The 17,176-nt window shown below is 40.6% G+C and overlaps 1 protein-coding gene across 3 annotated transcripts in view; it reads left to right on the top strand.

Moving 5' to 3' along the window:
• GRID1 (glutamate ionotropic receptor delta type subunit 1) overlaps window positions 1–16,845 on the top strand; it is a 1,972,711-nt gene extending 1,955,866 nt beyond the window's left edge. The window contains exons 16-17 of one of the 3 annotated variants that reach the window (XM_073596723.1): window positions 450–610; window positions 14,027–14,499. In XM_073596723.1, the coding sequence (XP_073452824.1) occupies window positions 450–610; window positions 14,027–14,066 (201 nt within the window). In that variant the 3' untranslated portion in view covers window positions 14,067–14,499. Of the gene's footprint in view, window positions 1–449; window positions 611–14,026 lie in introns of all 3 variants that reach the window. The other 2 variants (XM_073596722.1, XM_073596724.1) reach the window with 2 other exon arrangements.
• Window positions 16,846–17,176: the final 331 nt, after the last annotated feature.

Genomic DNA, 17,176 nt, shown 5'->3' with positions numbered 1-17,176 from the left:
TTTACCAACTGCAAAATCAATTTTGTTGTAAAATAAATTTAGCTGAAATTAAAGTGTTATTTAAGTTTTGTTTATTTTCGTTCAAAAATAACAAAAATGTCATACTTACCTGCTCTGTGCAGTGGTTCCGGATGGGGCTCAGGTAAGTATTAAGGGGCTGATGGGGGATGCTGCCTTTAGAACCTGCTGCTTTTAGAACCACTTTAATCTTTTTCCTAGCCAGGCATTATGTAACCAGGAAATGATCCATATCAAAAGATTTGAGCTTTTTATGTATTGCCCTGTTTTCACTAATTTAGGCTATGCAAAGCGTAGAAGTGGGATTACTTGATATCATTTTTGAATGGGAATATATTTTTCCCAGCAATTACTTTTTATTTGGGGGTCTGCGAGTTTGAGACCATGACCCGCACCCACCTGGTCAACTTCCATCTTTCTTGACTGCGCAGGAAGCCACTCTTGGCCATCCTTGGAAGACGGACAACTCACGAATCCCATTGCAGAGTCCTTTACCCGTGTCCCATTGGCTTCCTGTGCAGGAATGCACAGTGGAATCTGACCTAGATGATATAGGCTGCATCCCACAGACTCACAAAACCCCACAAAAAAGGTAATGTAATTTGCTTTCTTATTAATAAAAATGTGTTTTTTTGGATAAATTGAATTATGTAAATTGCACTATAAGGCATTGAAACAAATGTCTTTAGAAACAAGCTTACATTGAAACAATGTTGGAATTGCAATTGTTTATAGAAGACAGCAAAAAAAAAAAAAAAAATAACTGATTGCATATTCACAGTGGCATGATTAATTGTAACTGTCAAAACTTGAATTAATTGGCTGGCTGTGAATTAAACTATCACAAAATATTATCAGATCTCCCCATGTTTTCCTATTCATTTGGTGTCCTTTCACCTGAAACCTTGAGCAATGGCTGTAAAGCAGTCGAGAAACCACTCAAGTGAAAATATTCTGTAAATGTAGATCATGTGTCTTGGTTTTGATGCATACTTTACCTCTAGAGCACACTGCACATGAAAATTATTGAAATCCATTACTTTCTCAGATTGACAATCAAGAGAAAAACAGGAAAGCACATGTTTGCACAGGGCAACCTCCTAAGTTTTGGGTTAACCCATGAAATGATGACTGAAACCACACAATCATGTTATTAAAATTAATATCAAATAATTCATAAGTTATTAAATTACAGCTGCCATAAAAACTGCTACATGCAAAATAGCTACAGTATCTCACAAAAGTGAATACACCCCTCACATTTATGTAAATATTTTATTATATCTTTTCATACAACACTGAAGAATTGACACTTTGCTACAATATAAAGTAGTGAGTGTACAGCTTGTATAACAGTGTAAATTCGCTGTCCCCTCAAAATAACTCAACACACAGCCATTAATGATTAATGTCTAAACCGCTGGCAACAAAAGTCAGCATACCCCTAAGTGAAAATGTCTGAATTGGGCCCAATTAGCCATTTTCCCTCCATGGTGTCATGTGACTTGTTAGTGTTACAAGGTCTCAAGTGTGAATAGGGAGAAGGTGTGTTAAATTTGGTGTTATCGCAATCACTCTCTCATACTGGTCACTGGAAGTTTAACATGGCATCTCATGGCAAAGAACTCTCTGAGGATCTGAAAAAAAGAATTGTTGCTCTACATAAAGATGGCCTAGGCTATAGGAAGATTGCCAAGACCCTGAAACTGAGCTGCAGCATGGCAGCCAAGACCATACAGTGGTTAACAGGACAGGTTCCCCTCAGAACAGGCCTCGCCATGGTCGCCCATCAAGAAGCTGAGTGCAGGTGCTCAGCGTCATATCCAGAGGTTGACTTTGAGGAATAGACGTGTGAGTGCTGCCAGCATTGTTGCAGTGGTTGAAGGGGTGGGGGGTCAGCCTGTCAGTGCTCAGACCATACGCCGCACACTGCATCAAATTGGTCTGCATGGCTGTCATCCCAGAAGGAATCCTCTTCTAAAGATGATGCACAAGAAATCCCGCAAACAAGTTTGCTGAAGACAAGCAGACTAAGGACATGGATTACTGGAACCATGTCCTGTGGTCTGATGAGACCAAGATAAACGTATTTGGTTCAGATGGTGTCAAGCGTGTGTGGTGGGAACCAGGTGAAGAGTACAAAGACAAGTGTGTCTTGCCTACAGTCAAGCATGGTGGTGGGAGTGTCTTGGTCTGGGGCTGCATGAGTGCTGCCAGCACTGGGGAGCTACAGTTTATTGAGGGAACCATGAATGCCAACATGTACTGTGACATACTGAAGCAGAGCATGATCCCCTCCCTTTGGAGACTGGGCTGCAGGACAGTATTCCAACATAATAACGACCCCAAACACACCTCCAAGACGACCACTGCCTTGCTAAAGAAGCTGAGGGTAAAGGTGATGGACTGGCCAAGCATGTCTCCAGACCTAAACCCTATTGAGCATCTGTGAAGCATACTCAAATGGAAGGTGGAGGAGCACAAGGTCTCTAACATCCACCAGCTTCGTGATATCGTCATGGAGGAGTGGAAGAGGACTCCAGTGACAACCTGTGAAGCTCTGGTGAACTCTATGCCCAAGAGAGTTAAGGCAGTGCTAGAAAATAATGGTGGCCACACAAAATATTGACACTTTGGGCCCAATTTGGACATTTTCACTTAGGGTTGTACTCACTTTTGTTGCCAGAGATTTAGATATTAATGGCTGTGTGTTGAGTTATTTTGAGAGGACAGCAAATTTACACTGTTATACAAGCTATACACTCACTACTTTACATTGTAGCAAAGTGTCATTTCTTCAGTGTTGCCACATGAAAAGATATAATAAAATATTTCCAAAAAATGTGAGGGGTGTACTCACTTTTGTCAGATACTGTATATATAGAACTCCTTTGGAATGAATTAGAGTGGAGACTGCAAGCCAGGCCTTCTCGTCTACATCAGTGCCTGATCTCACAAATGCGCTCCTGGATGAATGGTCAATGGTACTGTTGTAATAAATTAGATAACATAGGTGTATACAATTGATGGTATATTATTTTACAGCTTACAATTTGATAAATTACTGTATGTGTAAATGTCCCTATGTGAAAAAAATGGGAAAAAGACAGAAAAATTGTGTAAGAACAACTAAACTATCAAATACTAAATAACCCTATAGAATGTTAAAATAAGCTGCCTATTTATAAATCTTCATTTCAACCTCCTGGAGACATACTGTTTAAAGTAAATATCAAGAAGAATAGCAAGCTCATTATTTGCACTGTAGTTAAGAAGATAGAATTGTGTTATAAGATTGACATGACTATATAAAATAGCTGAGGCTAATCGCTTGATATCTGATTCCCACAATTATAAAAAACTAAAGACCCATTAAAGCGTAATTCCACTGAAAAATTTTATTTTTAAAGTTAGCAGCTACAAATACTGCAGCTGCTGACTTTAACCACTTGAGCCCCGGACCATTATGCTGCCTAAGGACCAGAGGTCTTTTTCCAATTTGGCACTGCGTCGCTTTAACTGCTAATTGCGCGGTCATGCAATGCTGTACTCAAACGAAATTTGCATCCTTTTCTTCCCACAAATAGAGCTTTCTTTTGATGGTATTTGATCACCTCTGCGGTTTTTATTTTTTGCGCTATAAACGGAAAAAGACCGAAAATTTTGAAAAAAAATGATATTTTCTACTTTTTGTTATAAAAAAAATCCAATAAACTCAATTTTAGTCATACATTTAGGCCAAAATGTATTCGGCCACATGTCTTTGGTAAAAAAAATGTCAATAAGCGTATATTTATTGGTTTGCGCAAAAATTATAGCGTCTACAAACTAGGGTACATTTTCTGGAATTTACACAGCTTTTAGTTTATGACTGCCTATGTCATTTCTTGAGGTGCTAAAATGGCAGGGCAGTACAAAACCCCCCCAAATGACCCCATTTTGGAAAGTAGACACCCCAAGGAAATTGCTGAGAGGCATGTTGAACCCATTGAATATTTATTTTTTTTGTCCCAAGTGATTGAATAATGACAAAAAAAAAAATATTTACAAAAAGTTGTCACTAAATGATATATTGCTCACACAGGCCATGGGCCTATGTGGAATTGCACCCCAAAATACATTCAGCTGCTTCTCCTGAGTACGGGGATACCACATGTGTAGGACTTTTTGGGAGCCTAGCCGCGTACGGGACCCCAAAAACCAATCACCGCCTTCAGGATTTCTAAGGGTGTAAATTTTTGATTTCACTCTTCACTGCCTATCACAGTTTCGGAGGCCATGGAATGCCCAGGTGGCACAAACCCCTCCCAAATGACCCCATTTTGGAAAGTAGACACCGCAAGCTATTTGCTGAGAGGCACTGGTATCCCCGTACTCAGGAGAATCAGCAGAATGTATTTTGGGGTGCAATTCCACATATGCCCATGGCCTGTGTGAGCAATATATCATTTAGTGACAACTTTGTGCAAAAAAAAAAAAAAAAAAATGTGTCACTTTCCCGCAACTTGTGTCAAAATATAAAATATTCCATGGACTCAATATGCCTCTCAGCAAATAGCTTGGGGTGTCTACTTTCCAAAATGGGGTCATTTGGGAGGGGTTTGAACTGTCCTGGCATTTCATGCACAACATTTAGAAGCTTTTGTCACACATCACCCACTCTTCTAACCACTTGAAGACAAAGCCCTTTCTGACACTTTTTGATTACATGAAAAAGTTATTTTTTTTTGCAAGAAAATTACTTTGAACCCCCAAACATTATATATTTTTTTAAAGCAAATGCCCTACAGATTAAAAATGGTGGGTGTTTCATTTTTTTTTTTCACACAGTATTTGCACAGCGATTTTTCAAACGCATTTTTTGGGGAAAAAACACACTTTTTTAAATTTTAATGCACTAAAACACACTATATTGCCCAAATGTGTGATGAAGGATGATCTTAGGCCGAGTACATGGATACCAAACATGACACGTACAGTGGCAACAAAATAAATACATTTTTAAAAGCCTTTAAAAGCCTTTACAGGTTACCACTTTAGATTTACAGAGGAGGTCTACTGCTAAAATTACTGCCCTCGATCTGACCTTCGCGGTGATACCTCACATGCATGGTGCAATTGCTGTTTACGTTTGACGACAGACCGCCGCTTGCGTTCGCCTTAGCGCAAGAGCAGGGGGCGACAGGGGTGCTTTTTTTTTTTTTTTTTTTTTCTTTATTATTTTTTTGCTTTTTTATCTTATTTTTAAACTGTTCCTTTCATTTTTTTTTTTAATCATTTTTATTGTTATCTCGGGGAATGTAAATATCCCCTATGATAGCAATAGGTAGTGACAGGTACTCTTTTTTGAAAAAATTGGGGTCTATTAGACCCTAGATCTCTCCTCTGCCCTCAAAGCATCTGACCACACCAAGATCGGTGTGATAAAATGCTTCCCCAATTTCCCAATGGCGCTATTTACATCCGGCGAAATCTAAGTCATAAAATGCTCGTAGCTTCCGGTTTCTTAGGCCATAGAGATGTTTGGAGCCACTCTGGTCTCTGATCAGCTCTATGGTCAGCTGGCTGAATCACCGGCTGCATTCTCAGGTTCCCTGTTGAGACAGGAGAGCCAGAGAAAAACACGGAAGACGGTGGGGGGGAGCATTCCCTCCCACGGCTTGTAAAGGCAGTCTAGAGGCTAATTAGCCGCTAGGATTGCTTTTACATGAAAGCCGACCGCTGGCTGAAAAGAATGATACCAAGATGATACCTAAACCTGCAGGCATCATTCTGGTATAACCACTCAAAGTCGTGAATGGCGTACCTGAAGACAAAAAAATGGTTAACAATAAAGCACAGTAAACGGTAAAGTATAAAAAATTGCATACCTGAAAAACAAACATGATAAAACATAATAACAATAAAAACATTGCAGAATATAATACAGTAAAAAAGAGCAGAACAATAGAGAGAGAGAATAGAGAGAGCGAGAGAGAGAACAATAAAACGACAACAATTTTTTTTTTTATTTTATATATTTTTTTTTTTTTACACTTTTTTTGTAACTAACTTTTATAACTGTAACCGGTTCCAGGTTCGGGTCTCTCAAAATGCGATGGCATCTTGGGAGACCCTGTGAAAGTGTGCCTAGTCTGTGCAGTGCGATGGCATCTTGGGAGACCCTGTGAAAGTGTGCCTAGTCTGTGCAGTGCTGTACCCTACGCTAATACTCAACTAGTGCATGGTAGCGTTCAAAACATTCACCAATGCAAAGACCAGGATTGTCAGGACAGAAGGGACAATAATAGCGGGTGTCACGCCTATATCCGTGCTTGCTGCAGACACGACATCTTTTTTGGGGGGTTTCGTTGGGTAGGGGTACTCGGGAGGACATAAAAATGCCTCTCATGCAGCTGACTGCATTTGGTTGGGGATGTGAATGGGGGAAGTACGGGCGCTGCAGAAGCGGTGGTTCCCAATTAGTAGGATTGGCGAATGCAGCAGGAAGGGCATTATGGGCACGACAGGCCTGTGTTTGTCTTTTTGGTGGCAGCGGGACACTACTTGTGCTTGCCACCTCACCAGCTTGAACTGCACTTATGGGACTCGCCACGTCATCAAGTGTTACTGCAATGCTGGTTTGACTACGACCGGGGTGTACTAGGCCGCTGGTGCTTGCCAGTTTAATAAAAAGCTTCCAAAAAAACTGTTAGCGATCGCAGGGATCAGGCCTGACTCTGCGAATGCTGCAGTTATGCGTTTAGTGCCTTGTAAGTGACAGTGATCGATCGATACTGCACTTGGGTGGGCTGGGCTGGGCCGGGCGGAGGGGCAAAACGCAGGTGCTAGCAGGTATCTGGGCTGATCACGCTAACACTGCGTTTTTGGGAACCCTAAACTGCTGGGGACGCTAGTATAGATCTGATCGGATCAGATATTGATCCGTTCAGATACTATACCACTAAGGGAGGTGTACGGTACGTGCGTGGGTGTTAGCGGTACTGGCGCTAACCTGACGCTGCCTGGGGCTGGTGCTTGCTAGTTCACCAAAATGCTACCAAAAAAACTGTTAGCGATCGCAGGGATCAGGCCTGACTCTGAGAACGCTGCAGTTATGCGTTTAGTGCCTTGTAAGTGACAGTGATCGATCGATACTGCACTTGGGTAGGCTGGGCCGGGCGGAGGGACAAAACGCAGGTGCTAGCAGGTATCTGGGCTGATCCCGCTAACACTGCGTTTTTGGGAACCCTAAACTGCTGGGGACGCTAGTATAGATCTGATCGGATCAGATATTGATCCGTTCAGATACTATACCACTAAGGGAGGTGTACGGTACGTGCGTGGGTGTTAGCGGTACTGGCGCTAACCTGACGCTGCCTGGGGCTGGTGCTTGCTAGTTCACCAAAAAGCTACCAAAAAAACTGTTAGCGATCGCAGGGATCAGGCCTGACTCTGAGAACGCTGCAGTTATGCGTTTAGTGCCTTGTAAGTGACAGTGATCGATCGATACTGCACTTGGGCTGGGCCGGGCGGAGGGACAAAATGCAGGTGCTAGCAGGTATCTGGGCTGATCCCGCTAACACTGCATTTTTGGGAACCTAAACTGCTGGGGACGCTAGTATAGATCTGATCGGATCAGATATTGATCCGTTCAGATACTATACCACTAAGGGAGGCGTATGCTGCGTGCGTGGGTGTTAGCGGTACTGGCGCTAATCTGACGCTGCCTGGGGCGATGCATATCACCGCCGGGCGATCGGGGGGCTAAACCTTTATTCGGTAATAAACGGCGGGTTCCCTGACACCATAAAAAATAAACGAACTAACCAGCGTCACCCGTAACGGTTATACAGTGATCAGTGGTGAAAGGGTTAACTAGGGGGCAATCAAGGGGTTAAAACATTTATTAGGTAGTATATGGGGGTCCCTGACGCTATAAAACACTGACGGCAAACCTAAATATTTACCTCACTAACTAGCGTCACCAGCGACACTAATACAGCGATCAGAAAAATTATCGCTTAGTGACACTGGTGACAGGGGGTGATCAAGGGGTTAAAACTTTATTAGGGGGGGTTAGGGGGGTATCCTAGACCTAAAGGTGGCTAACAGTAACTGTCCTAACACTGTAACTGACACCAATGCAGTAATCAGAAAAAAAACAAAAAAAAAACAAAAAACTGCTGGTGTCAGTTTGTGACAGGGAGGGGGGGTGATTGGGGGGGGATCGGGGGGCGATCGGGGGGGGGTCGGGGTGTTTTGTGTGCCTGGCATGTTCTACTGTGTGTGTAGTGTTGTGCACTCACAGTGAAGTCTTCTCTCCTCGGCGCTGCAACGGAAAATACCAAGCCGAGGAGAGATGACATCATTTCCTTTGCTGCTGTTTAGCATACAGCAGTAAAGGAAGTGATCTGATTGGCTGGCGGCGATTGCGAGGGGGGGGCCACGAACGGATGGCCTCCCCCTCACCTCCGATCGCCGGGGGACAAAACAGGACCGTCTCGGGCACCGGGGGGGGTCCGATCGGACCCCCCACCCGCGGGAGGCAAATCACGTATATGTACGTGATTTTGCCTGCCCGTGCCGCCTTGCCGACGTACATCGGCGTGAGGCGGTCCTTAAGTGGTTAATATATAGACACTTACCTGTCCAGGGCACCCGTGATGTCCTCACCCGAAGTCGATCTGTCCCTCGGCTCTCAGGTGGAGGTGCCACCATCTTCAGTAAGGGGATCAGGAACTGAAGCCTTGCGGCTTCACAGCCTGGTTTCCTACTGTGCATGCGTGAGTTGCGCTGCACATTCTCACTGGTCCCTGCTGTCTTCTGGGACCTGTGTGCCTCCCAGAAGACAGCGGGGGGGGGAAGCAGGGTCTGCTCCCCCCTGAAAGGTGCCAAATGTGATACTGGAGGGGGGAGGAATCCGAAAAGCGGAAGTTCTATTTTTGTTTGGAACTCCGCTTTAACATCATATAAATCCCTTCTCCAAGGTATGGTAAACCAAGTAGATGAAAAGAGTGTTTTTCTAAACTGTGTTAAAAAGAGACATTCTGGATATTTACTTTAAACAGTATGTCTCAGGGGGTCTAAATTAATATTTATTAATAGGCAGCTTATTTTAGCATTCTATATTATATTGTTTTTATATAATTTTTCTGTTTTTTTCCCTTATTTTCACATAGGGACATTTACACACACAGTAATTTAATGTATTCAGGGACAGCAACAGAAGACTTTGCTTCGGTACTTACTAAAGACTTTGGACTATATTCAGATACTCATCAATCATCGTTTGCTCAGTTTTTGTCACGTTGCTGGTGGTTTTGTTTTTACCTGGCATGTAGCATGGACAGCATGGATTTTGTTTGTTGTTTTACAATGACAGATATTCTGGGTAAAAAACATACAATTTACAGAGAAAAAAAAGAAGTACAATCTTTAAAATGCTCATACGATAGTTATCTTTTGTATACCCAAATTAAGCCTAAAACTGTGTACACAAAGGGAGAGTCACACATGCTCAGTGGTATCAGAAAGATTATCCGTTTATTCTAGAAACGACAGACTTTTCACATCACTAAGCGCTATATACAGTATATATGTGTATACACACACATATATATATATATATATATATATATATATATATATATATACACACTATGTTACCAAAAGTATTGTTACACCTGCCTTTGCATGCACATGAACTTTAATGGCATCCCAGTCTTAGTCCATATTGAGTTGGCCCACCCTTTGCAGCTATAACAGCTTCAACTCTTCTGAAAAGCCTGTCCACAAGGTGTAGGAGTGTGTCTATGGAAATGTTTGACCATTCATCCAGGAACGCATTTGTGAGATCAGGCACTGATGTGGATGAAAAGGCCTGGCCTGCAGTCTCCACTCTAATTCATCCCAAAGGTGTTCTATATATACAGTATCTCACAAAAGTGAGTACATCCCTCACATTTTTGTAAATATTTTATTATACTGTATCTCTTCATGTGACAAAAACTGAAGAAATTACACTTTGCTACAATGTAAAGTAGTGCGTATACATCTTGTATAACAGTGTAAATTTGCTGTCCCCTCAAAATAGCTCAACACACAGCCATTAATGTCTAAAACGCTGGCAACAAAATTGAGTACACCCCTGAGTGAAAATGTCCATATTGGGCCCAAAGTGTCAATATTTTTTGTGGCCACCATTATTTTCCAGCACTGCCTTAACAGTCTTGGGCATGGAGTTCACCAGAGCTTCACAGGTTGCCACTGGAGTCCTCTTCCACTTCTCCATGATGACATCACAAAGCTTGTGGATGTTAGAGACCTTGTGCTCCTCTACCTTCCATTTGAGGATGCCCCACAGATGCTCAATGGGGTTTAGGACTGGAGACATGCTTGGCCAGTCCATCACCTTTACCCTCAGCTTCTTTAGCAAGGCAGTGGTCGTCTTGGAGGTGTGTTTGGGGTTGTTATCATGTTCGAATACTGCCTTGTGGCCCAGTCTCCGAAGGGAGGGGATCATGCTCTGCTTCAGTATGTCACAGTACATGTTGGCATTCATGGTTCCCTCAATGAACTGTAGCTCCCTAGTGCTGGCAGCACTCATGCAGCCCCAGACCATGACACTCCCACTACCATGCTTTACTGTAGGCAAGACACACTTGTCTTTGTACTCCTCACCTGGTTACCGCCACACATGCTTGACACCATCTGAACCAAATAAGTTTATCTTGGTCTCATCAGACCACATGATATGGTTCCAGTAATCCATGTTCTTAGTCTGCATGTCTTCAGTAAACTGTTTGTGGGCTTTCTTGTGCATCATCTTTAGAAGAGGCTTCTGGGAAGACAGCCATGCAGACCAATTTGATGCAGTGTGCGCGGCACATGGTCTGAGCACTGACAGGCTGACACCCCACCCCTTCAACCTCTGCAGCAATGCTGCCAGCACTCATATGTCTATTTCCCAAAGACAACCTCTGGATATGACTCTGAGCACGTACACTCAACTTCTTTGGTCGACCATGGCTTGGTCTGTTCTGAGTGGGACCTGTCCTGTTAAGCCACTGTGCTGCAGCCTAGTTTCAACATCTTGGCAATCTTCTTATAGCTTAGGCCATCTTTATGTAGAGCAGAAATTCTTTTTTCCAGACCATGAGGTGCCATGTAGAACTTCCAGTGACCAGTATGAGAGAGTGAAGGTGATAACACCAAATTTAACACACCTGCTCCCCATTCACACCTAAGACCTTGTAACACTAATGACTCACATGATACCGAGGAGGGAAAATGGCTAATTGGGCCCAATTAGGACATTTTCACTTAGGGGTGTACTCACTTTTGTTGCCAGTGGTTTAGAGATTAATGGCTGTGTGTTGAGTTATTTTGAGGGGACAGCATATTTACACTGTTATACAAGCTTACACTCACTACTTTACATTGCAGCAAAGTGTAATTTCTTCAGTGTTGTCACATGAAAAGATATAATAAAATACTTACAAAAATGTGAGGGGTGTACTCACTTTTGTGAGATACTGTATATACAGTACAGTAAATACAGTGCCTTGAGTATTCATACCCCTTGAAATTTTCCACATATTGTCATGTTACAACCAAAAATGTAAATGTATTTTATTGGGAATTTATGTGATAGGCCAACACAAAGTGGCACATAATTGTGAACTGGAAGGAAATTGATGAATGATTTTAATTTTTTTTTACAAATACAGTGCCTTGCAAAGGTATTCACCCCCTTAGCATTTTTCGTGTTTTGTTGCCTCACAACCTGGAATTAACATGGACTGTTTGAGGATTTGCATCATTTAATTTACAGAACATGCCCACAAATTTGAAGATGTTTTTTTTTTATTGTGAAGCAAACAACAAATAGGACAAAATAACAGAAAAAGTCAATGTGCATAACTATTCACCCCCCTAAAGTCAATACTTTGTAGAGCCACCTTTTGCAGCTATCACAGCTCCAAGTCACTTTGGATAAGTCTCTATGAGCTTGCCACATCTTACCACTGGGATTTTTGCCCATTCCTCCTTGCAAAACTGCTCCAGCTCCTTCAAGTTGGATAGTTTGCACTTGTGAACAGCAATCTTTAAGTCTGACCACAGATATTCTATTGGATTGAGGTCTGGGATTTGACTAGGCCATTCCAACACATTTACATGTTTCCCCTTAAACCACTCAAGTGTTGCTTTAGCAGTGTGTTTGGGGTCATTGTCCTGCTGGAAGGTGAACCTCCGTCCTAGCCCCAAATCACACATAGATTGGTACAGGTTTTGCTAAAGAATATCCCTGTATTTAGCACCATCCATCTTTCCCTCAACTCTGACCAGTTTCCCAGTCCCGACTGTTGAAAAATATCCCCACAGCATGATGCTGCCACCACCATGTTTCACTTTGGGGATGGTGTTCTTTAGGTGATGTGATGTGATGTGTTGGGTTTGCACCAGATATAGCGTTTTCTCTGATGGCCAAAAAGTTCAATTTTAGTCTCATCGGACCAGAGCACCTTCCTCCATACATTTTGGGAGTCTCCCACATGCCTTTTCGCAAACTCAAAGCGTGCCATTTTGTTTTTTGCTGAAAGTAGTGGCTTTCTTCTGGCCACTCTGCCATAAAGCCCAACTCTATGGAGCGTACAGCTTATTGTCGTCCTATGTACAGATACTCCAGTCTCTGCTGTGGAACTCTGCAGCTCCTCCAGGGTTACCTTAGGTCTCTGTGCTGCCTCTCTGATTAGTGCCCTCCTTGTCCATGAGTTTTGGTGTGCGGCCGTCTCTTGGCAGTTTGCTGTTGTGCCATGTTCTTTCCATTTGGTTAACCCCAACTTTGCAGGAAGTTTACCATGAATCACAAAATCTTTGTTCAAGATCTTAGATGAAATTTGGCATTTCCTGACTTCAAGGCTTAATGCTTTTTTCAGGCAGTGAATTTTTTGTCATTCCTAAGAATTACATCACTGTTTTGATACTTGAGTCAGAGTTTGTCACATTCCATTTGATGCTTCTCATAGAGAAAGTTTTCTTTGCCATATATTTGTCTGTACGGCTTCAAGGTTATATAAATGTATGGTATACAGATAAGTGTAATAATTGGTTGGTTATAAAGCATAGATGTAGTTTCCATTTTGTTTTCATAGATGTATTTTTAAAGTGTATCTACCCCCCCAAAAAAAATAATAATTATATAGTAAAACTTACCAATACTTAGATGTAGTGGCTGCATTTGTTTTCTTTTTCCTTTATTTTTTGCCTGGTGTTTTTGTCAGTTATACACTTCTAGCCTAGGGTGAGAAAGTTTACTTGCCTTATTGTTTCAGGACAGCAGTAAAAGTATAGGAGTACAGAAATCACCTCCTCTTCCCCATAACATTGATAGTATAGGTTCTGTAGTCATCAGAGATAACTATGCACAGTTTAACTGATAAAATACAGCACAGGTAGAGTGCAAAGGATGTTATCCACTAAAAAAAATGGCAAGATCGACAAGTATTTTTAGAAAACATTTTTAATGGCACATTCAGCAGACCAAAAGGGACCAATAAAAAATTAATTGTTAGGGTTTACACACTGTTTATTAAGAACCTTCCTTCTCCACTGAGTCTATATTGACGTTGATAACCCTGGCCAGGGGATCTCTCCTATCACTCTTATAGCTCAGAGAGCAGGGGTGGTGTTGTAATTTGAAGGAGTAACAGTATCAACCCTGTATAAGTAGTGACCCAATATGACATGAAGCTTACACTGGGTTAGGATGACAAAGTAGTGGGAACATGCAGGTAAGGTAAATATAAGCACTTAGTACTAAATGGACAAAGTGACAGGGTCACTTTAAGCTTACTGTTACAAAAAATGTATAATTAACTTATCATTACACACTGTATTACATTGATCATATACTAACTCTTTAATCCTGTTGAAAACTATCTTATTTAATTATTATAAGTACCAAATATATGGTTGCATTTGGCTTTTGATGCATCTAGGTCCTGACTTTTTTTTTAATTTCTAGGATAAAGAAGTTAACTTGGAGCAAGTTCACAGAAGAATGAACAGTTTAATTGATGAAGATATGGCTCATAAACAAATATCCACTGCATCTATTGAAATATCAGCACTGGAAATGGGTGGCATGCCATCTAGTCAATCCCTGGAGCCAGTTCGAGAATATCAGAATACTCAACTTTCAGTCACCACCTTTTTACCTGAACAGTCAAGTCATGGTGGTGGTAGAACACTTACTGTTTCAAGCAGTAACTTACCTTTACCTCTTAGCAGCTCAGCAACCATGCCCTCTATACAATGTAAACACAGATCGCCAAACGGAGGACTGTTTCGTCAGAGTCCTGTGAAAACGCCCATGCCAATGTCATTCCAGTCCATGCCAGGGGGACCAATTCCAGAAGCCATTGAGCCTTCTCATGGAACATCTATATAGTTAAAAAAAGGAAGAACAAAAAAACCTGCAAAGCTTTTTAATACAACTAAAAAAAAAAAAAAAAAAAGACTGAAAAAAAAACCATAGAAACTCTTACATTTTTCTTGTACATATCTGTAAATAACAAAAGAATGAAGTGGGGTAAAAGTGTATTTTGAATATTCCCATTTTTTGAAGTCAGTAAAACAAACAAAAAAATGTATGAATGGCTTTGTAAATTTTGTTCTATATGAATAAAACAGCAACTTACTTGTGACCCTTCTCAAGTGCCAAAGAAGACCTGTGACTGGGACAGAAGGCCATTAGCCTTTCGACGTGTTTCATCTTCAGTTGGGTTCATTTAATGCCTCGACTATCACACAATTACAAACAATGCTCTAGTCACCGCATTTCATTTTAATAGGCCGAAAAACAATTTAGAGACCAGCATTAGTATAAACAATAGTTGTGTGCTAAAACAAAATGGAAAGAGTCAGTTAAATAACAACTGAAATGTTTCCTTCTAACACAAAGTATCTGGGATTGAATCTCCACAAAATTTCTAGGTTAAAGCACTGGTTTATTAAATTGTATTTTATGTGTACCGTGCTGTGTGGCCTTTTGATTTAACCTTTACAATTGGCAGGATCTATGATATCTTTGGTGGGAAATGGAGAGGTTAGAGGTGAAAAGAAAAATCTGTTGAGCGAAACCTGTAATCATCTTTTTTGTAGCGCATACAATGAAATGTTGGTTGGGACTGATGATTTATAAATGAGAAAGTTAGTTGATGGAACACACAGTTTGCACTTGTGTCCTCAGTTCTCAAGTACACTTCTTGCCACAAAGCAAAACATAACTTAATGTTCATACACAGAACTTTCGAAATAGCACATTTATAAAATATACATTTTTTTTATTATTATTTTAGCTCCTAAAAAATTTCAGGCATTCTCTGTAATTAGAAAAACATAAACAAATTAACTGATAAACAAAAAGAGACTTAAAGGGAACTTTTTGGGGCACGTCTTTTTTAAGACCCTTTATATTACAGAGCTATAAATTTACAAATGACAATTGATGACTGACTTTGACTTTAATAACCTAAGTAGTCCAGTAATGTACAGCAACCAATCTTTTTTTTTCTTTTTTTAACCTGACTACATGAAGACTACCCATACACAGCCTTATAGTCATAGCAGTCCTGTGACCATTTGAACTACCTGGCATGGCTGCTGGGCAGTGTGTGACCCAACCCTTTATTGATAATGAGCAATTGACTATAATACATGTTTTATATTGTTCACAAATATTTTCCAATATGTTAAAAAAATCTCTGTAAGGGATTGGTAATCATTGTATTCTCCATATAAAAAGAGACAATAATTTTACCTATGCTCCAAAAAGTGTCAGGGAGTCAGCAGGTGGAACATTATTTTGGGTAAAGTAATCATTACACATTTACCTATCTATGGACAGGCTTGGTTGTTAAAGGTGTTTCAGTATGATTGCTGTAACAACAGGGATGGATTTTAGATAAGGCACAGGAAGCACAGGAAAAAGTTTTTTTCTTGTATAGTCATTGACCATGTATATTTTCCACTATTGGCAGTGAACATGCCATAATCACATAAAAGTTTATATTTGCATTGTCACAATATTCTTAGCAAGGCTAGGACCAATGTAAAAGAGGAGATCTTAACAGAAATATGTTGCTCTTAACTGTAATGATTGTGTGCCCGCATGCCCCAAATGAATGGAAACCCAACCCTGTATGTTTCATTATAGAGATAAGTAAGTGATTAAATATAAACTTTATTTGGGAACAAAACCCTTACAAGGATATGTACAACAAATCACCAGTCAACACATGATCACCATTATGGATAGACATTCAGTATATTCAAGGTCATTTTTATTATGAATTATAAAAGTTCAACTACGAGGACTATTTATTAATGTTTTAACAAAATTCACACAACTGTCACCCAAAAGTCATATATTTTTTCAATTGAATTCAGTAAGAAAATGTGTGAATGTTGGATGAAAACTGTGTGAACAGTGTGAGAAAATATTGATCAATAGACTTTTGACCATAATTTACAAATGCAAATAAAAACAATAGGGGATACTTCTCTTTACATCACTTATCCCCTACCATGATAAGCCATGAGAGCTAAAAATTGGTCCTCATCTCTCATATTGATGCAATCCTAGCTGGACAAGTCAAAAACTAAATTCAAGAGTCCCTCTAGGTACTGCCTCCTATAAGGTGTAATTATAAATGATTCCTATGTAATACTCTCAAAAATGAAAAAAGGAAGGGGAGAAATGGGATGGAAGCTCTCGGTAAGTACAGAATCTATAACTCAAGATAAAAGACCTGATTATGCTCAACCATCCCAGGTTAATACCAATAAACACAATCCACTGTACATATTAGGAAAATGCAAATTATTTTATTAGTATCAAAGCACATGAGAAAACCAACATTAAAATCAGTATCATTCAAGCATGGCATTCATGCAGGTAAAATGGCATTTCCACCTCTCATAACCATGTTAATATGACCATACATGTAACAAATGAAGGGACTGTGACATTTGAGAAAATGTTGTGGTTTCACCCTCTGGCTCTTGTCGCCTCCACGGAGGGATAAGTGTATGTGTATGTATACAGAAACCAAAGTTTTTACTAGTACTCCTGCAATAGGACTAGTTATCCTAATCATGGACCATTCAAAAA

Source organism: Aquarana catesbeiana, linkage group LG08 (assembly GCF_042186555.1).
Source record: "Aquarana catesbeiana isolate 2022-GZ linkage group LG08, ASM4218655v1, whole genome shotgun sequence".
Taxonomy (NCBI): domain Eukaryota; kingdom Metazoa; phylum Chordata; class Amphibia; order Anura; family Ranidae; genus Aquarana; species Aquarana catesbeiana.
This window is presented reverse-complemented; position numbering and strand designations above follow the sequence as displayed.